The 27719-nt window shown below is 31.5% G+C and overlaps 1 protein-coding gene across 4 annotated transcripts in view; it reads left to right on the top strand.

Annotated features, from left to right (window-relative positions):
• Ca-alpha1T (Ca[2+]-channel protein alpha[[1]] subunit T) overlaps nucleotides 1–27719 on the top strand; it is a 211804-nt gene that overhangs the window by 90068 nt on the left and 94017 nt on the right. For 3 of the 4 annotated variants that reach the window (XM_036359654.2, XM_036359652.2, XM_070110657.1), the window contains exon 1: nucleotides 26578–26684. In XM_036359654.2, the coding sequence (XP_036215547.2) occupies nucleotides 26628–26684 (57 nt within the window). In that variant the 5' untranslated portion in view covers nucleotides 26578–26627. Of the gene's footprint in view, nucleotides 1–26572; nucleotides 26685–27719 lie in introns of those variants that run through there. The other variant, XM_070110658.1, reaches the window with a different exon arrangement.

Here is a 27719-nt window from a genome sequence, read left to right as displayed (position 1 = left end):
AAAAACTATTATTTTCACCCAATTATTTGCTAACTGAAACTAAGAAAAAGCAAACAGTATGGAAAAAAACCAAACACAGATGCTTTACCCTATTTTGTTGATATGCCAAAGGAAATCTTCAAATTTTTCCGTGCCAATTTTTGTCGTTGTACACATTCAGCGGTGAAGAAAGAAAGCAGAGCTCACACAAATCAAAGAAACTAAAGTAACTCAGTTTATCAAATGCGATTTTAGACAAGTGACTGAGGTAGAGCAAAAAAGTTGTTAGACAATGGTGAGAAAAGAAAAAACGATGGTTAAAGTGGGAGGAAAGGGAGCACCTTTTGAAAGTATTACTGAACAATGAGTATTGAAAATCAGAAAGAGCATACTCTTTGTGTTCCACCAGTTTTATTTTCTTTAAAACGCGTCATCTTTTTCATGTGGCACTGCTGGGTTTCTATTTGTAGGCGAATCGCACAAAAAATTCTTGTAAGAAATAAGAACCTCTCAAAACTGTTAAAGATATTTCATAATCTGGCTACGATTTGATTATATATCAGTGGCAGTGAAGTAAGAAAGCAAGCAAAGTCCCGTCTCATCTCTCTATTGTGAGTTCAACACTATGAAGTCTATTAATAACACTGTGAATTCCACAGTCCATAAAATACTGATATAAGGTTCACAGGTAGACCTGCTAGAACTTAGGTATTTTCAGTATACTAAATAAAGTCTTGACACGTCTACGACATCACAAAAGTTGGCAACGCTAATATTTGAGATCTTTTCCTTTTTTTAAGAACTGATCTTTTCGGTTCTCATCACTGACTTTATTATAGCCCTGATAGTTTCGATATTGCTTGATGGTATAAAAAGGAGACAGATGATGTCAGTACAGGAGAGATCAAATCATATACAGAGGAGATCCTATATATTAGAAGCGCACCCTAATAGATAATTTCGAAATTGCCTGTAAGGCACAAGGAGTCATCATCGTGATAAAAACATCTCTAGGCTTTCAACGAAAACAAGCTAAATCTGTAGAAATTTCAGAAATATATCTTTTTACCCTACAAAGTTCGTCATGAAAAGCTCTATGAGGCTTCTGAAAATTCCAAAATTTTTTTTTTATTTGGATTCCAAACGTTCTTAGTATTAAAACTGGAACTATACATCTGAGCTCTGCGGCGTCGGTCAAACCGATTGAAAATTGAGGCTTAGTTGGGTTGGGTTCCAGGGCTGATCCCCCAAAAAAGTATCACATTTGACCTAAGCCAAACCCTTGGGAAGTCACAAAAAGTTTTGCAGTTGGATAGTAAGCCTTCGAAAATTCGTATTTTACACAGTTGTCCCACTCCAAGTGAGATATGTTGATATCAAGAAGAAAGTAGTGCAATCCAAATATTAGTTCACGAAAAATGTAAGACATAATTCGGTCCATAATCATTCGAGAAGTTCTCTCTGAAAGAGACTTATCCGATGCAATAATTCTCGTTTAGCTTTTTCTCACGAGCAAGTCTAAATTTGCAACGTTTTTCGCAATTTTTTCAAAGCATTTTTTACAAGGCTTTCCATCGTTCCATTGAATATCTTTCGGAGTCTTTATTGTGGCTTATGCCTGTCATATTGAATGAAGAAAAGGGCAGCACAAATAGCTTAAGAAATGAAAAAGTTGCCATTTTTATCAAAAATGAGCATATCAAGACAGCATTTTAAAAAAAGAAGCAGTTGGGTACGTATATACACAGGAACGAGGGAGTAGAAGCTGTAAAATATTACAATATAAAAATATTTCTATGAGAATGCAAGAAATTTGCCAACGCAGTGCAAATAAATGCTACAGCAAGAATTCATAGTTGTAGTATTTCAATAGAGTAAACAAATTCTCACAATGTGTCACATACAAACAAACGAAATAATAAAAAACTTTGCAAGCTGTAGCCGAAGCTATAATACACTTCACAGTTGCATTTCTTATAGCATAAAAGTGAATACAAAGATCCTTAGCTTGATTTTGCTCGGTCAGTTTGTATGACAGCTATATGCTATAGTAATCCGATATCGACGGTTTCGACAAACGAGCAGCTTCTTGGAGATAAAAGGACGTGTGCAAAATTTCTGAACGATATCTCAAAAACTGAGGCACTAGTACGCTTATCTACAGATAGACTTGTCTAAATCAACTCAGCTCGTCACGCTGATTATTTAAATATATGCTTTATAGGGTCGCCGAAATTTCCTTCTGAGTGCTGCCAACTTTGCAGCCATGTTAAGAAACCCCGTACAGGGTATAAAAATAGTATATATTTACCCTTACATGCGAAGAATCTGCAGTCACATACAATTTGTAAAGACCAACTGGCCGTTGACAACGATAAGCGCACATACATGTGTATATGCATATGTATATTCTTTTTTGCATGCATACATATATATATATATATATATGTATGTGTGTGTGTTTGTGTTTGTGCCAAGCATATGTTTTTTGCAATAAATGCCATTGCCAGCAACTATTTCTCCTCTGCCATCGTTGCTGTTTTCATTGCTTGCACCGCTGACTGCTTTTTCAGCTTCACTGCCAACGACATACAAGCAACAACAACAGCAGCAAAAATATGCCACAGCAACAAACTCCAGTCAGTTGCAGCGCATGAACTGTTGCTGGCTGTTGCTTCGTTGCGCTTTGTTACAGGTAACTGAGCGAGTTTTTTATGTAGCGGAAGCGGAAATAAAAATCAACCATAGTGAAATATGTTTATTTATTTTTATTTACATATATATATATTCTTTTATTGCGTCGCGTGCACATATTTGGCGTACAGAGATTTTTAAATGCATGCATACCTATTGTAATGCTGGAGCATAGCCCTTGCTCTACACAGCCATCGCTACAAATGTACGTGTGCATTTGCCGTAGCATGCTTTTAGTGTATGAAATAGTTTAACGTATTTTATTCCGCTTTTTTAACGCTTGCATTTTATTTACCTTATTTATTACATTTGCCAGCATTTTTAGTTTGCGCTTTTCAATTTCTTTAATTTTTTTTTATTTTTATTTTTTCTCCTTTAACATTTTTCCGCTTTCTGTTCAGATTTTCAGGTTTATTTAATTTCAATCGTTTCATGCCAAGGCCACTGCGTTAATTGGAGGATCTGTTGAGCATATTTGTTTGCTCTTTTCCAACTTTTCATTTTATTTATGACTTGGCTCGTACATTTAATTCAGTTTTATCTTTGACGGTGCAGTGATTTTAAATTGAAAATAAATTATTGTAAGAACTTCTTCACTTTTCATGCGGAGGAAAGCTCCGCCTAAGACACTAAAGTCGTTTTTTTATGTATAAATAATATAAAAAGGATACAAAAACAACAAAAAATGTTAACTTCAGCAGCAGCAAAGCTGAAATAATCTTCATAGATGCATTTATTATAGTATAGAAGGGTATAAAAATATCTTTTGGCTTGATTTTGATCGGTCTGTTTGTAGGGCAGCTATATCCTATAAAGATTCGATCTGAACAATTTGTTCGGATATTGTAGCGTTGCCTTGTTTAATGATCCTAAATTTCGTAGAAATAGTATATTTTCAAATAAAAAATTTATACACACAAGGAATTGATTTTGATCGGTCTGTTTGTAGGGCAGCCATAAGCTCAAGTGACTCATTACTATAGTTAAAAAGCCTGCGAAGAGTAAAAATTTCTATTAGTCGCTCTGCAGCACTGATTCTATAACTTATTAGTACCAAACTCTCATCTAAACTTATGTACTATATACAAATTTCGTACATGTGGCTACGCCAAGCCTGCCATTTCGGCATCATTATTAAAATCTCGTAATATACCGTTATTACTACGAAATGTTGCAAGTCGTCTGCAGCGCATACAGATATTTTCCAGCTTAATGCACGTGAAGACACTCTAAGTACGCGAACATACGCACACAAATGCACACCAACAAGCAGCTTAACGAGCATGTGTGAGTGCGCTGCCTTACAAATTGTTGTCCATAACACACGCGTAATGCGCAAAATTTCAATTTGCCTTCACCAGCTGTGCCACATGTCGCCGCATGCAGCATATTTAACAACCAAAACACAAATACATATTAAGACTAAGCACAACAACAACAACAACTACTTGAGAAACTGGTAGACGAGAGCAGAGTGTTGCAGATTCCTACGTGGACAATGGCAAGAGACAGTGGCATGCAACCGGTGTAATATGTGTAACTAAGCATGTGCTTATATGCAGCATGAGCGCAACAATAATAACAACAACAATACAACACGTAGGGTACTAAGCGAAACAAATCACGTGAAACGGTGGAGTCCTGTCACGCAGACACGCGCGCACTCGAAACTTAGCAATAACAATAACAAGCTAGATGAGTAGCAATTTCTAAGTAGTACTACAATAAAAATAGCAACAACAATAGCGTGTCAAAATATCTCGCATGCCACTTGTGGCAAGCAGCAAACCACACAAATGATCTAAACAAAGTACAACAACACAAAAACACTGTTATTTATTATTTTTTTTTTGTTGGAAATTTATTCGCATCAAGCATGGATAGGATTTACGGTATTGTCACTTTGTGTTTGCTTTGTAATTTCTTAACAATTCACGCAATTTTCTATTATTATATATGCTTTCTTTATTGTTTTTGTTGTTGGTTGAATTAAATTTTATTTCGGTGATGGTTATTTGCGCATTCTGTAAATATCGGTCCAATAAAAGCAATTATTGTAAGAAGTTTCATGAAAATAAGTGAGGCTAAGTTGGAATAGGTTCAGTTGAGAAAGGTTAGGTTAGGTTAAAGCTAAGTTAAGTTAAATTAAGTAACGGTTAAGTTAATTTAACGCTAAGTAACGGTTAAGTTAATTTAATGCTAAATTAAGTTAACTATAGGTTTAGTTAAGGTTAAGTTAAGGCTAGGCTAGGTTAAGTTATTTAAAGTATTGGTTAAGTTAAGGTCAATTTAAGTTGGATAAAGATTTAGTTAATTTAGGTTAAGTCAAGGTAAAGTTAAATAAAGGCTAGATAAATAAAGGTTAAAGCTAAGTTAATTTATGTTAAGGTTCAGTTAAGGTTAAGGTTAATTTAGGTTAAGTTAATTCAAGTAATGGTTAATTGAAGGTTAATTTAAGTTAAGTAAAGGTTAAATTAAGTTAGGGTTAAGTTAGGTTAAGGTAAGTCAAGGTATTGTTAAGTTAAGGCTAAGCTAAGCTAAATCAATTTAATATAAGATAGGGTAAAGTTAAGGTTCAGTTAAGGTTAAGGTTAAATTTGGTTAAGTCAATTTATGTAATGGTTGAGTTAAGGGCAATTTAAATTAAGTAAAGATTGAGTTAAGTTAAGGTTAAGTTAAGTAAGGGTTAAGTTAAGTTAAGTTTGAGCTAAGTTAAGGTTAAGTTAGATTAATATAGAGTAGATCTAGGAACTACGAATTATTCCAAATTAGATTTGGTTAAATGAGTTGAGGTTAGTTAAGATTAATTTTATAATTGTAGATGGTCTAGTAAAAAACAGTTAGGTAAGGATTTATGGCGTTAGATTACGTTATGCTAGAATAGATTAAAAAAAGAGCATATGTTAAATAGGAAGGGGATTGTTTAAAGTTGGTTAGTAGTTGTAATTGATGTTTTGGAACAATAATAAAGGTTAGGAATGCAGAAGAGGCAAAGAAAGTCGAAAAGGAAAAAACTGAAGTAAGAGAACTAGAAGAAAAAGAAAGAAGACGAAAAAACAAAAAAAGAAAAAATAGAAGAAACCGACGATGAAACCGACGATGAAATAAAAAAGAATATATGAAAAGGAAATAATTTGATTAGACGCAATCCAGCTTTGTAAATAGCTGTCTTAGATGTACTCAAATTTAAGTAGTGCCGAATCGAACAAACCAAAGGTATCAATAGAGTAGCCTATCATAAGCAACTACAGACAACAAAGTAAGAGGCTTCACCACTTTAATGGGTTAACTAAAACTCTCTTGCCAACAACCAATAATCTCTTCTAAGCTCTATAACTATATTGCTGTCACATGAGCTCTCTTTTTGACAAGAGAGCAGAGCTCACATATAGATAGCAACGAAAGCACGAATCGAATACGGCTAACTTACTTTTAACACTTCCAAGTGTAGTGAAAGAAGCTTAGACCAAAGCTGAGAGCAATTATTTCTCCAAATTTAAACATCAATTATATTTATAGTCTTTAAATTTTAGAAAAACTGTCAAGAAATCGCAAGCTCTTAGTTTTCCAGATACTGATAGCTTTCAATGCTATTTTATTTTAAAAGGAGGTATTTTTTAAGAAAATGTATTAAACCAGCTTTCAGACTGTATTATCATTTCAACACCTTTGGAATCCAAATTATTGCAACGAAGAAGTACTTCGTTCTTCAGAGCGAAACCATTTTATTTACAAGCAGCTTGGAGCATAGAGTCCACCAGCTAATACTATTAGTTCAAGCTTGAAGTGAGGTGAAGCCACTAAATATTGATATTTACTAAATATTTCGAAAATTAAACTATTTTCAACGAATATTTACTTACTTTTTTATATTCTTTTAAACATTTTTTGCTTTTTTTAACACGTATAAAATATATTTTTTTCCCAGAAGCAAATATAAAAAATATAATAGTCAATAAAAAGTTATGTTTAAGCTGCTGCAAATATTTCGAAATATTTGAAGTATATGGATTGTCTGTGCAAAAAAAAAATACTTTGAATATTTGTATTTTTTTTTTTTGTACAAACATTTTTTTTTTGATAATATTGTCAATACCTTTTTGCTGTCGGCCGCTAATATACGCATCAATAAACAATAGTTGACCACAAATTGCTTTTTGAATCGACCTAAACTTGGCTTAAGTGCTTAATTGTCCGGGCGCGTTAAACCACATGAGTGTCCTAGAGAGAGAGAGAGAGAAAGAGAGAGAAAAATATTATCTGCAACTGCACCTCAGTATAGAGCGTACGCCAAATCGCTTAAGGTGAAAGGCGCAGTGCAATAATTGAGCTGCACGAACATTGAACGCAATGAAAGCAAGCGATTTATCGTTTAATTATAATTGAAGACCCGCAGAGCGGTATGGTGACTGGTAGTAACATGTGAAAGCATAAAAAATAGCGCGGTAATAAAGTGGGGTTATGTGGCAGGCAACAAATTGACATTGTCCGTTTAACCCTTCGCTGAGCCGGACAGCAAATGTAATAAAATATCGATTTGCAAGTGCAAGTAGTAAGCTTTTTTGCTGTATGCGCTTAGCCAGGGTACAGATAGACGCTGCTATGTAGAATTATATATAATATAACAAGCTGTGTGTACTTACATACGCTCACTCAAATGTGTCGGGTGTATTGGCAATATGAAAAACAACAACTGCTGCATTTTAAATGAGCTCTGTATAGCTCTATCTATGTCTGAGATACATACATGTGTATATTAGTATTTATGTATATACGGGTATGCCTCACGACTCGCAACGATGACTATATTAACTGGCGCCATTGCGGCGATGAGAATTTTATCGATACGCACAGAGATAATAAAGTGCTAAGGGTGAACATGCAATCAAGCAGGTTGCCATATTGGATTTTTAAACAAAAATATATACTAAAAATTTAATTTAAATTTTTAAATTTCGATGACTTTAAAAAAAAATTTATTTCAGTGTCAAAAGGGAGAAAAACTTCAATATAAAATTCGAAAATGTATCACAGTTATCCAATATTTTTTTATAAAGGGCTAATAGATTGACTGATGTCGCCCAAATTTTTTTGAATTTGTATTTCGAAGAATTTTTGTTTATTGTTCGAATTCGAATTTCGAAATATTTTCGGATACTGATATAAGATCTTACTCAACTCTATTGTTCGAATTCGAATTTCAAAGAATTATCGAACACTGATTAATGACCTGTCTTTACTTTATTATTCGAATTCGAATTTGAAAGAATTTTCGTACGATTATACATGGTCTTTCTATACGCTATTCTTCGAATTCGAATTTTGAAGAATTTTCGAACACTGACATATGACCTCTCCACTTGATTGTTCGAATTTGAATTTCGGAGAAATGTCGAACACTGCCATTTGATCTCTCTCTACCGTGAGAGCTGATCATGTCCTTAAAGGCTCAGCTATTACAATGATTTTATAAACCTGATCCACTAAAGGCAGTATTGGCTCAAACTGCAGAATCTAAAGTACAAGATCCGCGTGTAACCGCCGCAATGAAGCTCAACGATCTCTAAGCTTAAGTGAACGCCCTTAAGAACCCGATAGGTCCACTAAAACGCTCTTCGCAAATCTTGAAGTCAACAGTTGCTTAGAGTTTTGAGACAGAAATCATTCAGTGGAAGCAAGTACCCGAAAAACCAAAGAGATATTTTTTGCCTGCATCGATTTATTAGTGGATGCATTTTGAAAGAACTTCCGATTAGCGAAGGTGCTATGTCTTATGAGTCGGTGCCAAAGATTCAGCCATATAAGACCGCATTATTCTTCCTTCTTCGGATCAATCTACCACATTATTATAACTTTGCAGTTAAAGTTAAAGCTTAAGTATCGAAATACTTTGAAATTCATTCATTGCTAAGACTATTTCTCGAATTCTCAACCGGTTGTTTTTTTACAAATCTCTAAGATGTTCCATTCTAGAAATTAGTTTGAGGTCTCAACTGACTTATACAAACTACGATAAACAAACAACAAATTCATTCAACTTGATATCAGATTTTAAAATTCTCAACTGACTATTTTTTTAGTTAAAAAAGTTGTTAATGACTTATATTAGAAAAATTTACACAAAATAGTATTACTTGCAAACATTATTCCCACGGAATATAATTTTAATGAAGTTTTATATTTTTTTTTAAATGTTGTTAGTTTATATTTTTACTGCCTTTTTTCTTATTCTCAGTATGACTGAGCAAGTTAAGCTATAGTCCACAATGTTCCTACTGGTGCTACTATTAACTCCGTTACCATAAAACCGAATAACAACCGGCATATTAATGCAAGCAAGCTGAAGCCAAGCTAAAATTGTACTTTTTAATACATATGTGAGAACATATGTATGTATGTAAGACTCATGAGTCAGTATATTTGTTTGACTTCAACATTTTCCTATCACAAACACCAACAGCAACAACAATACCATTTTATTAGTCTGAAGAAAGGTTAGGGCAAGTAATCAATGTGTGTAATTATTGGCAGGGCAAAAGTCGAAGCTATGTATGGGTACATTCATACATATGAATGTATGTGTATCTCAACTCACAGCAGTAAGCGTGTATGACGTGCATAACATAGCCGTTGGGAAAATGCGCAAGCAATGGCATATATAATGATAAGTTATAAGGAACGCAGGAGAGGCAAGCGGTGTGGCTGACATTTGCAAGCAGACAAGGACGTAAATTTGTATAGCGAATGTCAACGGTAACTTGCGTGGGTAAAACATGAGAGTACACACACACATATATATATGCAAAAAGCCAACAATGCATACAGCTTTTGCCAAAAGCCTATGCAAGTTAGCATTGAAATGACGATTCGAATCAATGGCGTTTCATATGGATGGAGGCAATCGAGTGGTCACATGGGAGCTGCTAATGGATGGCGTTCGGTTTTTTGAATTGTGAAATAACGGTTTACTGTGAGCGCTTGAAATTGCCTTCAACAATTAATTGGATGCCTAGGCGTATACGCAGGCTTGATAATTATGGAAAACGCAGAGTGAAAAGCATGTGAAACATATTTATAAGGATATATAAATATATACAGATATGGATATAAGCAGCTATGCGGTGCCGTGTCATAATAATTTTCTCCGGAAATATGCCATTTTGCCGCCTTGCTTGACCGCTAAGCACTACATATGGCGTCTCAACTGCAAAAAAGCATACATATACATACATATATATATATGTACATATATAGGTGTGTGCATATGTGCGTGTTATTGTTAAAACGCGTGCAACACGCTGACATGCCACGCACTCGTTAAATAAACACACAATTCGCACACAAATTGCTTCAGACTTCACTCGATTCATGCCCCCCGACCACTTTGGCGCACACAACCTTACCGCATTTAATTCGCTGCACAAGTGTGTGGTTTAATCACCGAGCCGTTGCAAGGCGGGTATAACCATACGCGTGTCGGAGTGAAGAGGGCAACTATAAAAATGCAATAAATTCATATCGAATTGATGAATTCATGCACGTTAATGCGCCCAAGTTGCCTTTGGGTGCAATTGAAAGTAGATTATTATTTTTTATGTAGAAAAAATTTTTCCGCGAACATTAATAGAAGACACATGTAGCCAATTAAAGCGTTTTTGTGGAATTGAGTCGAAAGCCTTATGAAGAATTGGTGTAAATTGTACAAAAGTACATTAAATACTATGTGGAAATTAAGTGATATGAATTTTAGTTAGAAAGAAAACCATTTATTTTTGGAAAAAAAATGTATATCATTACAATTTAAAAAAAAATAATTTCAAACGATAGAACTGGAAAACTTTTATGCATTTGAGAACAAATTTTTAGCGCGATAGTTAAGTAAAATTTTGTACAAAATTTTTTAGTACTTCAAAATTTAGTACTTCAAAATTTAGTACTAAAAATTTAGTACTAAAAATATTAATATTTATTTCGAAGTTTTTCAACGAAATTTAAAAAACAATTGAAACGTTCTAGAACATAATGATGCTTGATTTATAACTGAAAAGATGTCCCAACAAATTTAATGAAAAAAAAACAAACAAACAACTTTTGGAATATTTCACACAAGTCTTTTTTAAATTGCATTTTTATTACTAATTTTAAATATTTTAGTGAAAGTTATTAGAACACAAATCTTTAATACTTTTACTGTAAAATTTGTACATTTAGCAAAAAATTTTTCAAAACTTTTAGTGTTAACTTCCTAGTACAAAAATTTTAGAACTTCTTTAATAGAAAATTTTCAAAAATAATTCTTTAGTACACAGTTTTTAGTAAAAAAATGTAAGTAAACATTTTTAGTAAAAAATTGTATGAACAAAATGTTAAATAAAAATTTTTTTGTAAAAAATGTTTAGTAAAAAATTTTTGTATCTTGTTTTTAGTAAAAAATGTTGAATATCAAATTTGAAGTAAAAAATTTTAGTACAAAATTTGTATCAAAACAAATTCGTAAACAATTTTTAGTGCGAAGTTTTAGTAAAAATTATTTTTATTTTTACAAAATTTTTAGTAAGAAAAAGTTTAGTACACATTTTTTGGTACAAACTTTTTAGTATAAAATTTTTGACACAAAACAAATTAAAATAAATTTTTTACTAAGTCCTCTAGTTCTTGTAAAACACAATTTTTTTATTGTATTTGGTTCGAAAATTTGATGCATTTAGTACAACTTTACTACGAATAAAAAACAAGTAAAAGTAAATTTAGTACAAATTTTAATACGATAATTTAATATGATTAAACTTACAAAATAGATTTGAAATTCCAGCGCATTTCATAAAAAGGGTATTAATAACGAATTTTTAAAGTTTTACCACAAATTTTCCGAAAAAATGTATAAAGAATTTTTTTAAGTTTGTTGGTACAAAAACGATTTGAGTTCAGTTTGATGTATATAAATATGTATTTATATAAATTCCAATGCCTAAATATAGTTATTATTATAAGATAGTGAATATGCATTTAAATATTTTATTAAAGTCAAGAAATATTAAAAAAAAAAATTTATTTTATTTTATAACGAATTTAGTACTATAATATTGCTATACATTTTTAATTGTTATTAACGAAACCTTTATAAATGACGCATAAAAATTATACATTTATAACTCCGCCTGCATTAAAAACCAAAAGTATTTCCGACATTCACCTAACGCCATAAAGTGAGTGCCCCAAAATTGTTACCACACCATGTCCACCTTTGGATCTTACGCTATACCGCTGCGTCATAAAATTTTGCATTTACTTAGCAATTGAAATGTTAATAACTGACAATGTGACTCTTTGCAAACGAGCATTAATGTCACTCATACACCCTGTCGGACCAACTAACAAACTGCACTTTACCACTGGGTACAGACATATGTGTGCTTGGTTGTAGTGCAATGAAATACGAGTGTGTAAACATAAAATCGCCGCTTTTAACTTATATTTTTGAATGGCGAACGCTGCTATTTGCATGCAGCGGTCGGTGAGCGGTGGGCGGCGAGCAAATTATTAAAGTGAGAAAATTTGGTTTGCGCAACAGCTGTGGCGAATTACAACTTCATTGCGGGCTATGAAAGAAAGTATGTATGCATGGGTATGTGTGTGTATGTATATATGGAGTTCAAAATGATTTGTGGCAACATGAATGTAAGGGGTCTCCCATGTGTATGGAAATTATATGAGAGAGGGTTTCAAGCATATACTCGTACATATGTATATGTATATGATTTTATATGGAGCTGTACTGAATACATATGTATGTATATATGCATACAAAATCAATATAAGCAAATAAATGTTATAGATGATTGATAGCGTGGTGCACACACATACTTTCACATACAAATATGTGCACGAATACTATACCCATCCATATATGTATGTTGTTGTTATTTGCTTTTTGTTTGTCAGCCACTTGTTTGTTACTATGTCATGTTATGACATGTTCCGTCTGCAGCTGCTGCCTCTATTGGTGGCGGTAATTTGTGTTGCATTTGCATATTAGTTCTTGTTGCTAGTAAAAGTGACAGGCATATGCACACATACAACAGCTAACTGTATGGCGCCTTGGGTAACGTAATTTGTGTAAGCAAATTTCATGCATTTTAAATGACTAATATGCATTTGGTGGAGGACAAAAACTGTTAAAGACATCAAATGCAGCTGTTGTGGCAATTAAATATAATATAAATACAACATTCTTTTGCTAATAAAGTATGGTAATTTAGATAGTGAGTTTTAGAAATTAGAAATTATATAAAAATATTTTTAAATTATACAAAAAAAAATTAAAAATTATGTTTGCTCAAAAAATTTGCAAAAAAAAAATTTAAAAATTTAAAAATGTATGAAAGATTAAAAAAGGCGCTGCAAAGAAAGCAATTTTCAATTCTTTTTTTTAATTAAAAGTGGTCTGCACACAACAAAAAAATTAACCTAACAAATTAATATCAAAATAAAACTTTTACTTAAGATAGAAATTCCAAATTTTTTAAAAGTTACTTAAAAACTGTAGAACCAAAAAAATTACCAAAAAAAAAACTATTATACTCTGTAGCAACATGTTGCTAGAGTATAAAAACTATAATTGAAAAACGTTTTCCAAAAATTTTAAATAGTAATATTATTTTTAAGAATGGTCCACTGAATCCAAAACAATTTTTTAAATAGATCGAAAACGTTTTCAGATTTGTTAAACTTTTAAATCTAATTTTTTTTTTTAATTTTTAATATTATAATATTTTATAAAACTTTTATTTATTTTTTTCAATTAACAATATTTTAATTTATTTCTAAATTTCCAAAACAATTTCTCTAAATGAATTCATTTAAAAAAAAGTTTGAATAAGAAATGTGTCCTTCCTTAAATAATCTTTTGAAGTTAATAATTTAAAAAAAATTTAAAATATTTCTTTCAACAAAAGATATATACCAAAATCGTCTTACATATAAAAAAATTTGAATTAACACAACTTTTCAAATAAGAAAAAGATTTACTAAAAATTTTAAGACAATAAAATTATTTAATAAATAATTTCTGATTTAAATTAAATTTTTTGAAATAAATAATTAATAAATAAAATATCTTAAATATAGAAACATATTATGACGAATATTAATAATTTAAAAAACCAAAAAAATTTTAAAATTTTAGTAAAAGTTGTCAGTTAACGAATGCTTAAGCTGCGAGCTTAAATCGAAAAAGATTTTGGAAAAATATAAACAATATAAAAATGTTTGAATATATAAAATTTAAATTCTATCTCTAGCTAATTCCATTAAAATCTTTAATTTTTCGAATCGGTTTCCAAAATCGAACACAACTTTTAAAAATTAGAAAAAAATTTAAAAATATCTTTGCATTTAAAACAAAAAAAATTAACACAATTTTATATCAAAAATCACAAACAAAAAAATAATAAATAAATTTGCAAAAAAATGCAAAAATATTTTTAGATATAAAAAGAAATTTAATTACACAAATTTTCAATCATAAAAGTTTAATCAACAAATAAATGTTTTTATATACATATAATATATTTTTTTAAACTAATCTATTTTTTGTTTTTTATTTAAATGTTGTGTATGTTTTTTCTCAATAGCAAATGCTTTAAAAAATACAAAAATATATTTCGTACAACACCGCTTATGCAAATGATCGACACCTTCATTAAAAGTATTTGTAATTGCACGTCTCAACCGTCAAAATGTGTCTCCGGCAGATAGAATAGCTACTTGCCTGCGGTTAGCCACGTCGTATACGCAACGTCAACTTATTGTTATTATGTGTGAGTGAAATTTCTTATCGCAGTAGCAGCTGCTCAAAACAACGACCTTTACGACCTAGCAACCAATGCGGCTGATGGCGCTGACGACAAACACATTGACGTGCACACACACACACACACATGGTTGTTAGAGCATGTCAGTCAATTAAATGAGCTTAACTGTTGCTAACAGTGTCGTTGGATCGCCCACCCAAACTGAATATCTACCGATTACATCGTCTGAGTCATTTTAAGCGCAATTTATTAGCTGCAAGTGGGCTGGCGGAATATATGCAAAAAGGGAGATGTATATGTACTGCTAGTTAACTCATATTTCAGGCTAAAATTTGCCAGCTTTTTAAGCGGTTTATTAGTGTAAGAAATATATACGACTACAGTGTGCCACAAAAGTCAACTACGCGCCATGTTTGAGGTCAATAATTTGATCCCTTATAATAAGTGCTTGCAACTGCCACACTACGCCTATATGTAGGCTATAAAAGGAGCATATAAAATTTAAGCAAATTTACCCAAAGTCTTGGGTGTTGAACTATGCGATTAGTAAGCTGGTAGTAGCGGCACATAAAAATTTGTGGCAGCATGCAAAAAAGGCGCATAGAAAGTAGTAAGTAGGCGGGTAGAGGTTACGGGGGTACCATTCTAGCAGCACAATAACGGTAAATGTACAAACTTTGTGAGAAAGGAATGCACGGAGACAACAACAACACCCTGTGACCCTTAATGGTTTTAATGGTATAATGCTTGCCACCGCATGTTACGAGGCAGACAGAAGAGCGAAAAATAAATTTGTATATAGAAAAAGTGCGCTGGGTACAAAAAATATGAGTTTATTAAAGTAATTGTGAGGAGGGAAAATTCGTAAAATATTGACGTGCACAGTTGTTTAGTTGAAAACCCCATTTGTTGGCATGTAAAATGGGCAACTAAGCTTTGGCAAACATATTTACAAGGACCTTAACGATCAAAGTGCACATTAATGGACCAATTAAGATGCTGATATAATTTACAAGCTGACTGTGCTAACGAGGTACAGCAACCAGAAAGCAAGAATAACAATAATAAGATGTACAACAAAAATTAACATAAGAACAACAAAAGTAACAATAATAGCAACAAAAGTAAGAAAAATAAAAACAGAAGTAAAAAAACGTTAATACGCTAATCAGGTGCATTTCTTCTAGCATGGAGGAGCATAAAAAGATCTTTATTTATATTTTTACCGATCAGTTAGTATGGCAGCTATCTACTAGAGTGGTTCTATCTGAACAATTTTTTCGGATAAAATACCAATGCCTTGGACAAATAGCTACACTAAAGATATTTTGTCAAACAAAAAAGCTTTTCTTACAAAGACTTGATAGGTCAGTTTGTATGGGAGCTATATGCTATAGTAATCCGATCCGAACAATTTCTTCGCATATTGCATTATTGGCTTAGATAATGACCAATGCAAAATTTCGTGAAGATATCTTGTCAAATGAGAAAGTTTTCCATGCAAGCACTTGGTTCGGCTAGTTCAGTTTGTATGGCAGCAATATGCTATAGTGGTCCGATATTGGCGATTCCAACAAACGAGCAGCTTATTGGAAAGAAAAGGACGTGTGCAAAACTTACAAACGATAACTCAAAAACTGAGAGATTAATTTGAGTATATACAGACAGACAGACGGCCAGACTCACATGGCTAAATCAACTCAGCTCTTCATGCTTATGATTTACAAATGAATTTTATAGGGTCTCCAACGTTTCCTTTTGGTTGTTACAAATTTCGTGACAAACTTAGTATACACTGTTCAGGTTATAAATATATATATTACATTAGTCTTTGGAAAATAAAAAAAGTGTGAGACACCAACGCTAATTTGTAGGCATGCCTAACATGAAAGTCAGAATATATAAACAGCGTAATTTGAATAAATTCATGAAATGACGAAATGACTAGCTGAAATTAGAATTGTTTGATTTTTTTACAACTTGCGACAAATCAAAAGCAATAAAAAATATTCAGTATACACGAATAAAACATTAAAAGTACATGGAAGTTACCAATAACTGCAGTTAAAAGTCCTAAAGGTATAACAATAACAAAAAACCTGCTTAGTTTAACTAAATTTTTTTATTTTTCGCAACGTTTTCTACGACCCCTTACTTACTGTCATTAATTTTCCCAATAAACGACGCTGTTATTGCTGTTGTTTTATCACTACCGTTGTGCCTACTGCTAATGCGTTGATTAAGCGTGCGCGGTACACCTACTTTCTTTATTACATAGCATTATTGAGGGTGTTTCTTATGCAATCAACTTGGCGTATACGCAACTAATAGACTGTTAACTACTACAAGTAGAGTAAAATATATTTATGTATATACATTAAATTTTTGTGTGCGTAAGCTGCTTAGTGGGTTGATTAAGCGATTTCTTATTTTTCATCTGCGTTTTGCTGTGTACAATGTGCTGTAAATAAGTATTTGCTGTGACAAATTGAGTGTGGCAGAAAGTAAGCGGAAATTTGGAAAAGTAATTATAAGGCGGTGGTAATGGTGGTACGAATATTGACTATATTTGCCAGTTTTGTGCAATTTTTCTTAACTGCGTGCGAATTTAATAGTAAAAAAATTCAATGAAGAAAATTTTTTTTAAAAATTTTAAAAACTTGTGAACTAAAAATAAATGCTAAACCGATTTTTTTTTTTTAATATTCAAAGACATTTTATTAAAAAAAGTAACTGATTTTTATTAATTAAGAAAAATAATTTTTTTTAAATGCATATATACTAAAAATAAATGAAAATATTTTTACACAAATTTATCAAATTCTCTATCGTTGAATATTAAAAATTTATTGAGTGTGTTAGTCGAAGTACTAAAAGTTTATAGGAAGAATTTTTGTACCAAAAACACACTGAAAACTACAATATATATGTTACTGCATTTCTGAGACATGAAAATTAAAATTTTGTAAGCAAAAACCAAATTAAAAAATTTTTCTACTTAAATTTAATCCAAAATGTACTTGCTTCCCACACTTTTTATCACAACAAATTAAAATAGAATTTTTGATTTAAATTAGTACTAGGTACTAAAAAGAGTACTAAAGTTAAGCACTATATACTAAAAGGTACTAAAATTAATTTACTAAGAAGAGCACTAAAAAGTATGTTCTAAAACACTTTATTCAATCAGTGCACTACTCAAGACTACAAAATGCGATAACTAATAGCGCAGTGAAGTATTTATTACTTTCGCGAAAAAAATTTAATAAAAAGTTTAATTTTGTTGTGAAATAATATTTTCACAACGTTAAACTGTGAATACAATATTTAATGCTAAGCTAAGCGCAAGTTACGCGTTTGTTTTTTTTGTGTTTTTTTAGCCTATTTAGATGATGAGATTTCTTCGCTTTTTATAATAAATAAAGGAAATATTGGTACGTTGGGGCTTCAAACAACTCAAAAAAACTTATTAGGCTGTGTACTAAACGTCTACTAAATATTGTAAAATGCTTCTAGTGCTAAATTTTATGGTGATATCTGCTTTTCAAATTAATGTATTATGTAAAAGCTTTGGTTTGTGCAAAATAATTTCTAAATTATTTTCTCAACACTAATATGTACTAAAAAGAGAATATAAACAATAAAAATTAAGCGTTTAATGCAAAAGTTTGTATTTTCTAAAAAAAAAACTGTGTGTACTAAAAGGTACTAAAAGAGTGTTTAAATTTTCATTTGTAAAAAACTTTTGTACTAAACACTACTAAAATGTACAGTACTTAAATAGATTTGTTCGTGAATTTCAAAAATATAGTAGTAAAAGTACTAAAAATGTGCTAACAGTTATTAGATCTATAAAAAGAATGAACAAAAGTTCTAAATGCATACTAAAATTACTATTTCTAAACAAACTGAGTACTAACAGTGAGCGAAAAATTATTATTTCTACAATATAAAACATAAAATACTAAAAGGTACCAAAACTATGCAAAAATTATTATCTCTTCCATAAAAAAAAAAATTCTGTGCTACAAAAGTACTAAAAGTGTACTAAAAATAATTTGTTCTAAGACAAGGTTAAATTATTATTCTAAAAGAATTTATTAACAATTTTACAATATAAAAAATATAGTACTAAAAAGTACTAAAGGCGCACTAAAAAGTATTTAAATAAAAATTAGTATAAAAAGGTGAGCTAAAAGTGATTACGTCTATAAAACAGTTAGGACTAAAAAGTAATATATAATATATGTGCTAAAAATTATTATTATTATTTTTATAAAAAATTTAGTTCTAAAAAATGCTAAAAGTGTACTAAAAATATTATAAATTTTCTGGGTTTTGACAAATGTAAATAATTGATATGAATTGAGGTTTGCAAATAATTGCATAGGTAAAAAGCTGGGATTTAAAGCTCTACAACTCTTCAGCGAAGTAGAGCCAGATATACTTTCATATGAAAAAGCGCGTATCGTATTCGCTCCCAAGGTCTTTATTGAATTAACTTGCAGTTGCACAGCTACAATAATATCGTACATGATATTTTCTTACCTTCGAGTTTGCTTTCTCTTTGCATAGCTACTTAGTCATTCCCTTAGTGGCAATAACGGTTTCTTAAATCTACTTTTCGAACTTGAAATAATTTTTGTGCAGCTTTTCTATTATCCACTTCATTCCATTTCAATTTGTTGCTAGAATTTTGTAATTTTTTTTTTTTGTATTTCTCATTGTTGCTTTTGATTTTGTTCCAACTAGCAAGCACGGCAACGAATACAAAACAACTTAAAAGTATTATGTAAGAGAAACAAAAGAAATTTTATAAAACTTTTATATTTAACAAACAGATTTTAATGCTGCCACTTGTTGTTGCTAACGGTATACTGTCTGGCCACAAACTACTTTCGTTACAACTAACTTTTTTAAAATAGCGTAAAACTTTCTTAGCACAGGTGTTAAAGGGGCTGGGCTGGGCTTGTCGGTGGTTTGTGTAATTGAAAACCTGTTGCCAGACTTTGAAGCAGTTTGTTATTTTACGAAATGGAAACGAAGCAAGTTAAGTAGGGAAAATAGCAATAATGTGATAGCAAATGAGATTGGCACTCAAGCAAAGTGGAATTGAGGGAAGAAATCGAAATGGAGGCACTTGAAACGAAATTTGAGATGAAGCAAGCAAACACATTCACCTCGGCTATTCATCGACGCTATAATACCCTCCAGAGACACATTTTTTTTAGCATAAACTGGTATAAAACAGTCTTTATCAATAACATAGCAGCAGGCAATTAGTGACAATAAATGACGCCCCTCACTTACGGTTGACAAAGAGGCGTATATGACGTATGAGTGGCGCCTCGGTCAAACGAAATGTAATAAAATATGCAATCAACACATTGTATTTATCAACAAAACAAAAAATAAAACAACTCAATAAAACGTTTATTACAACAAAAAGCAATAAGAACTCCATTTTCTTTCATCACCCACCAATCTGACCTCACCTAGGCACACTAAATTGCGCCTTGCTTGCCAGTATTGAAATAATTTGTCTAAGCTTTTGCTGAAAACACAAAGAAATCAAAGGCGGTATAATCAAATCTACACTAACATACTAGTATGAGTCAAGTTATATAAGCCTACAGATACTAACCATACAAATATATATATGTATTCTACTTACATTTCTATCGTTTGTAATTTTTGTTGAGGTCAACAAATGTGTTGAAAGCAATTTTGTAACTGTCATTGTGAACATGAATAATTGTTATGCTTGTATAACAGGTAATAAAACGGTGAAACGCCTAAAAGCAGGCGATATAAATAGAAATATGCCGCGCAATATTAACAGCAAGAGACTTTTATATTTTCTATGATGAAAGCAGTGAACCTCTTAATTACATTAAGCGAGGTCAACAACCCCGCTAGAGATAAATGACCACTTTGTTAACCTTTAGCTAAGTCAACAACCTTTGCTGAGGTCGTTGACCTTTTTGTTTACTTAAACGAAGTCAGCAACCTGAGGTCAATGAGCCATTCAATAATCTGACGACAGCGGTTTTTTTATACCCTGAACTGGGTATATTAAGTGTGCCATGAGTTTGTAAACCCCAAAAGGAAACGTCGGAGAGCTCATAAAAAAATGTGTAGGTGCTTACCTTGACGAGCTGAGTTCATTTAGTACTGCCCGTCCGTCTGTACAAACGCAAACTAGTCCCTCAGTTTTTGAGATATCGATACCAAATTTTGCATACATCCGTTTCTCACCAAAAACCTATTCATTTGTCAGAACCGCTGATATCGTACAGCTAAAGCATATAGCCGCCATACAAAATGAACGTTCTAAATCAAGTTTTTGTAGGCACAACATTTTTTATTTGACAAGATATATTCACGAAACGATGGCATGGATTATTGCCAAAGGTAACACCACAATTTTTAAACATATTGCTCAGATATGTACTATATTATATGGCTGTCATATAAACTTACTCTTTAAAATAAATTTCTTCTATGGAAAGCTTCTTCATTTGACACGGTATCTTAATAATACCTGATTTTTCATGAATTATTGTTCGAAGCAATGGTACTATCTCCGAATAAATTTTTTGATCGGATCACCATAACATATAGCTGTTTTGTTTGTTATTTTGAATTTTTTACGAAAAAACATTTCAAAAAAAATTAAATATTAAAAAAAAATGTTTACGTAATAGTACATAGTTCCACTTAGAAAAGATGCTGGCGTCGTAGTTTTGACGTTTACTTACGACGCTTACAAACTTTTTTTTAAGTTTAAAAAGTTTGCAGAAATATTTTAGCAGTTTCCATATTTCCAATTGTTATACACGCATCGCTACGACATACACTTCAATCTGGCATTTAATTTTGCTAAAAGCTTTCATAACTCAGCGTTCAATGAACTGCTACGAGCAATAATTCCGCTGGGATATCTGCATACATTGGCGCCATTTAAAGTGACACGAATAAATTTCAACACACGCACACACATGCATATGAAAATCAAAAATTTTTTTTATATATGCAAACATATCACACACACACATATATATGTACACAAATCTGATATGCGAATTTTTTCGGTATCATATTTATTTGCAGTGCGACAACTTTATGAGGCATAAATTTCCAAATGCGAACAAAAAATAACGGAACATGAAAAGCTCGTAAATAAATAAATCGCGATGCTGATATGTTGGCCAGGAAAGCCATAAAAGATATGAACAAGGAAAGTGAGCAATAAATTTCCTACACACACATACACATACAGAGAATACACTTACAGAGAAGTATTCAAATGTTATTGTGTGTATATGGGCAGACACACATGTCTAATAGCTCTTAGCGCACACCTCCTTAGCACCCAAAAAAATCAAAGCGAAACTCAAATTGACAAGATAAAAACGACAAAGATACGAGGGTACGACGGCGTGAGGGGTGCAGTAGACAGGTTTGGGTGTGCCTCGCTGCTAATAAGCACTCGCTGGTATAGCTAATGTGGTTCAAGCATTTGTTGCGCGTTCTGCTTATTCTGTCGTTATGCTTGCGGTTTCCTTGCGCGCTGATGTCTGACTTTTTGTGGCTCGTTGGTGTTCTCGTCCACGAGAATAACGGCAATTAATGGTATAGCATTTTACATTCTCAACCCCGGTTATTGGCGGCGCTTGTCATTTTGTTGTGATAACGGTGCTTGATATGTGACAGACAGCGACCTAATTAAGTAGTTGTGCCAATGTTATTGATACTATTATTAAAAACGAAACAGTGGGCAAAAGCAGGCAATTTGAATGGCAAATGTAAAAAAATTAATAAGAGTGTTGCTTTCCAAAATCAATATTAATGAAATGTAAACAAAAATTTGTTTTGATATGACTCAAAATTTTTAGTGCCAACAGGGTTTGTACAAAATTTCACAATAATATTTTGTACTAAATTTTTTTTAATACTTTTTAGTACTTATTGTTTGTTATTAACAGGATTTTTATAAAAGTGCAAAAAATATTTAGTACCAAATTTGATTTATAATTTTTAGTACAAAAATCTTTTTAGACTTTTGCGTATTAATTTTTAGTCTTAAAAAAATTTGTATCAACAGTTTTTAGTACACACATTTGATTATTAAAAGTTAGTACTAAATATTAATAAATAATAAAAAAATCTTTCGATTATTATAGGCCAAATTTTTAGTAGCAACATTTATAATCTAGTGCATATTATGGATTTTCATTAAAGTGCAAAGTTTTTTTCTGTACTAAATTTTTTTTATAATTTTTGGTACTAAATTTCTATATTCAACAAAATTGTATCAAAAGTTTGTAGTATACACGTTTGATTGTTAAAAAGTTGTACTAAATATTTGTCATTTATTAAATTTCATTCAAATATTTTTAGTACATACACATTTATTTTTAATAAGCACATTTTCATAAAAGTTTACAAAATATTTAGTATAACATTTTTTTATACTTTTTAGTACTAAACTTACATAATCTAAACAATATATTGTTAACAGTTCTTTATTTATTGTTATTTAAATGCTTAATATTAGTAAAATATAAAAATGCATTTAAATATATTTAGTACAAAATTTTTAGTACTAACCGAATTTTTATAGAAGTGCCGGAAATTTAGTGCCTATTGTGTTTGCTGTAAAAATTCGTGTAAATATTTTTAACAAACAAATTTTTTGTACTAAAAAACGTTTAGTAATTTTTAGTACAAGCTTTTTTTTTATATAATATATATACTTATAATTTCATAGTATCAATAAAATTTCTGAAAATAGCTAAGCTCGTTTGCGTAGAACTAAAAAAATTTTGTACTAAAAATGTGTGCTAATTCTTTTTATGAAAAATTTTTGCAGTCAAGAGTTTGCACTCCCTTACATGCTTTCCGCAGTAATTTTAAAAAGGAATATTCAACTTTTTCAGCACGGTAGCATAAGGGTTAAGTTTATATGAAGATCTGGAATCATTTTTGTTATATTAAAGCACCGTGTATGCCTGTAAAGCTTAAGAAAATCATCTGCTGTAGTGCATAATTAACACAAAATAAAGTTTTTATTTTAATTCTTTTCTTCGCCAAACCTAAAAAGGTGTTAATGAATATTACGTAGAGAAAAATACTTTTGAAACTATTTACCGGTTTAGTAAAAGCTCGAATTTTCTTAATTTTTTCCTTCAAATTAAATTTTTCCTCCACAAAATCGCTTCTCAGCTTTACTAAAGCATAAAAACAAGAATAGAGTAAAGCAACCACGGCATTATATGAAGAGTGCTTTGAGCCCTACGCAGCCGACCAGCGAAAGAACCTTAGGCGGCAAGCGCATATTAATGGGAAGCTGTAAAAAGGAATTTGCGGTAACAAAGTGAAAAATTTGTTGGAAAAAATCTGCTACACGCAACAAAGCCGAGCGTGCAATACATTGCAAGTTGCCGCAGGTGATGCATGTGCAACTAACTTCTAGCAGATGGATGAAACGGTGTGAATGGTGAACGAAGAGGTGTTAGAGGCGGGCGAGAGCAGCTGACGTGAGAAGAAAAACACATGCGAAGTAAGGAAGTGGTGGTTGTTGTTGTGAAAATGTGGCAACATTTGTAGCAGAAAATCGAAAATTACAGAAACAAAAAACAACAACAAAAAGAGAAAAAGAAAATCAATGGAAAATCAGGAAAATCTCTGGCATTGTGCTCAAGTTGTTGTTGCTACTTTCCACTTTTGCGTTATCGCCTTGGTTGTTTTTTTCCTCTTGTGCACCTTCATTGTGCACCTGCATGATGTACATACACACTGTTTTCGAAAATGCATTAACCACAACGGAAGGAAACATGTTGAAGGTTGTATTGCACAGGCACTTGAAGTACCAGAGACTCATCCTCTCAGCTTGCACTCACCCACCCTTGCATTGAAGTATACAATGCATGTAGTTTACAGTTTTGCTTTTGTTTGTTGTTGTTGTAGTTTTCGCTATTTTGCGGTTATGTTGCTGGCATCCGTTGTTGCCATTAGCGGTCGAGCGCACAATAACGTAACAACAACATAGCAACAAAAAATACGAGCCATAAAGCTTGATTATTTACCCAACGTAGCCTATAAGTAGGCGTTTGCAGAAATGCTTGTTGGTGCGCAGCTGTTCGCATGTGTAATGGAAGAGGGCGGGGTTGAAAGCGCACTTTTAGGCGCACAACACATTAGTAACCGGCTCAAGACGATAATTACAGCCAACGCTGACGCTGACGTTGTATACTGATGGAGTGGGCGCGCACTTAGGCACTAAGCTGCAGCTGTACTCGTGTGTATGTATGAGGGATTTCAGTTTTAAGCGACTGCAACAGCTGAAAAAATCAATACAAAAGTACTAACTCAAAATGTTGCATTGCATACTTTCAGGCGTACGAACGTCAAAAACCGTGGGAAATGTAGAGGAAGGTGACTTAAGAGTGGAAAAAAATACAAAGTTTGTAAAAACATTTTCTTCAGAAAAAGTTTCAACAAACCGTTGTGTCAAAGCTCCTTACCTCCAGTGTAGTAAAATGAGCCTAAATTTTTTATTACAACATTGTAAACATTATTAGGTTAGGTAGATCAGAAACCAAGATTTGTAAATTTGCTTAAAAAATTTACATGATTATGCATGTGAAGGGAATTAAATTTAAATATGCAATAACTTTAAAAAATTAGTACTAAATTTTAGTATTTTAGTACTTAATTTTTAGTACACTTTATTTAGTACTTTTTATGGAAGAGAATATTATAAAATATATCAAAAAATCGAAAAAATATTAATATAAATTTTTTAGTACACTGGTTTCTGTAATTTTACACACAAGACATTATTATAAACACTTAGTTAATTTTATTTAGTAACAAATTTTTATAATAAAATTGCATGTACCAAAACGCGTGTGTACATTATGAAGTAAAAATATTTAGTGCCAAAACCTTTTTGCCAATTTTAGGGCTGATATGAGAAGTAGTACTAAAAAAATTAGTTCTAAATATAGTTCTAAGAAGTTTAGTACTAAAACTAGTACTAAAATTAAGTTCCAGTACAAACTTTTCAGATTTTATGTTTAATTTGGCAGTTCACATAAAAAGTTAAAGTTAAATTCAAAAGTTTGCTGCATATTAAATATAATTTTAGTACAAATTTTTCTGTCAAACTTTTGAAGTACCTTAATTGTTTTTATAAAAAATCAGTTAGATTTGAATTTGACAAATAAAGCTAAGCTTAGAAGTGAATGGGCCGAGTGTTTAATACATTAAAAATAGTTTAATACAAAAAACTTAAAAATATGTTTGTACTAAAAAATTTGTGTTTGCTTCAGTTTCAGTTAATTCTGCGCTAAAATTTAAATATTTCTTTGCAGTTCATGAAAAAACTTTAGGCATTGGTAAAAAGTTCTTATTATAAATATATTTCAATTTGAGTATGGCATAGTTCTAAGCAAAAAAATTAATTTTTGCAGTAAATTGAAAATTTGTAGAATTGGGCTAAAACTGAAATATTGCAATGCATATCGTGTTTAAAACACTAAACGAGTTTGGATATAATTTTTTTAAGGGTTTTGGTTCGGCATAGCACACTTTTAGGCTATGATACCACTTTTTTCGTGAAATAAAAATGATATGTTAACTCTGTGGTGAAATTCAAATATTTAAAAATAGTAATAAACATATGAAATAGTTTTTATTTGAATGGTATTTTTGGTCGGCATTACATACTTTTAGGCGATAAAACAATTTTTTGCAGTGAGTAAATTTTTTTTTTATTTCTGCGCAAAAATTTTAAATTGTAGAATATATATTTAAAGCTATTACACACTTATTAAGTAATTGCATACTTTTAAGCGTTTGAGTTGAGACTGTTCAAATGCGTCACATATCATATGTAATAATTTTAATAATTTTAACAGAAAAATTTTTGCTTAGCCAACATGTTTTCCTTAACTTAGCCCATTGCAATATCGCTGCAACATTTTTGCATTTTCATTGCAACTTTCTGTTATTTTCCATCATATTTCGGCAACTTTCTCGCAATGTCTTCAATTTGCGTATTGCTGGCGCCACAACACATGGTTCGAGCGCGTCTCCATACTGGTGATACTTTTCAACTGCGTCACACTGGGCATGTATCAGCCGTGCGAGGACGAGAAGTGTGTCAAGCTGCGCTGTCGTGTACTGCAGGTAAGCAACAGAAAAAAAAAAAAACTATTTACAACAACAATTTATTTTACAACTATAGCCCAATTTGCAATTAAAAGTCAATTCACAACAACAATTTTGCAACAACAATTAATTTTAGAACAATAGCTGCATGTACAATTAAAAGTTAATTTACAACAGCAACTGATTTTACAACAATAATTAATTTTACAACAACAATTAATTTTACAACTACAGCCCAATTTACAACAACAATTTATTTTACAACAATAATTAATTTTACAACAACAATTAATTTTACAAATACATCCCAATTTACAACAACAATTCATTTAACAACAATAATTAATTTTGCAACAACAATATTATACCCCAGAAGGCTATAGTAATTTGAAGTACATAGCCTTGTAGCGTCAAACCAAAATGTTGTTCGCCATTCTGTCTGTCTTTGATTAAGACTAATTGAAAAATACCATAAATAATGCGACACATTTGCGAAATTAATTGCAGTAAATTCTATTTGTTATCGCACACATCACGTGTTGTTTGCATATTGTTATAATCAATGGCTAATTTAATTGAAATATTTACAAAGGTTCATTATGCATACATTTTCATTGAATTATTGCCAAAGCAACAATAGCAAATATTTTCACCAAATTTGTCATCTTTGTTGGTTTGCATTGAATTTTATGCAAATCCAAATGCAGCTGACATACATTGTTGAAATGCGTTCCGAAAGGCTTTAGAAATTATAGCGATACCCACACACACACACACACCCATTCACATATGTATATCGACATAAATGCACTTGTGTGTGCAAATGCCATTGATGAGCATTTGGCTCGCATTGCAAATTAAATAATACTCATACGCCATGTGGTTAGTTATTATTTATCGAACTTGTTGCTTTCGAATTGAATGCTTGTGAACGGTAAGCTAGGAGGGGTAGATAGTGCAATGTCACATTTAAATTTGAATTGTACGAAGGTCAACAAGGAGTCAAAATAACATTTTGAGCTAATAAATCCGCACTTTTGAGGGATTTTTTTT

This window comes from Bactrocera oleae, chromosome 5 (assembly GCF_042242935.1).
Source record: "Bactrocera oleae isolate idBacOlea1 chromosome 5, idBacOlea1, whole genome shotgun sequence".
Taxonomy (NCBI): Eukaryota; Metazoa; Arthropoda; class Insecta; order Diptera; family Tephritidae; genus Bactrocera; species Bactrocera oleae.
The sequence above is the reverse complement of the archived record's forward strand: the minus strand, read 5'-3'. Positions and strand labels throughout refer to the sequence as shown.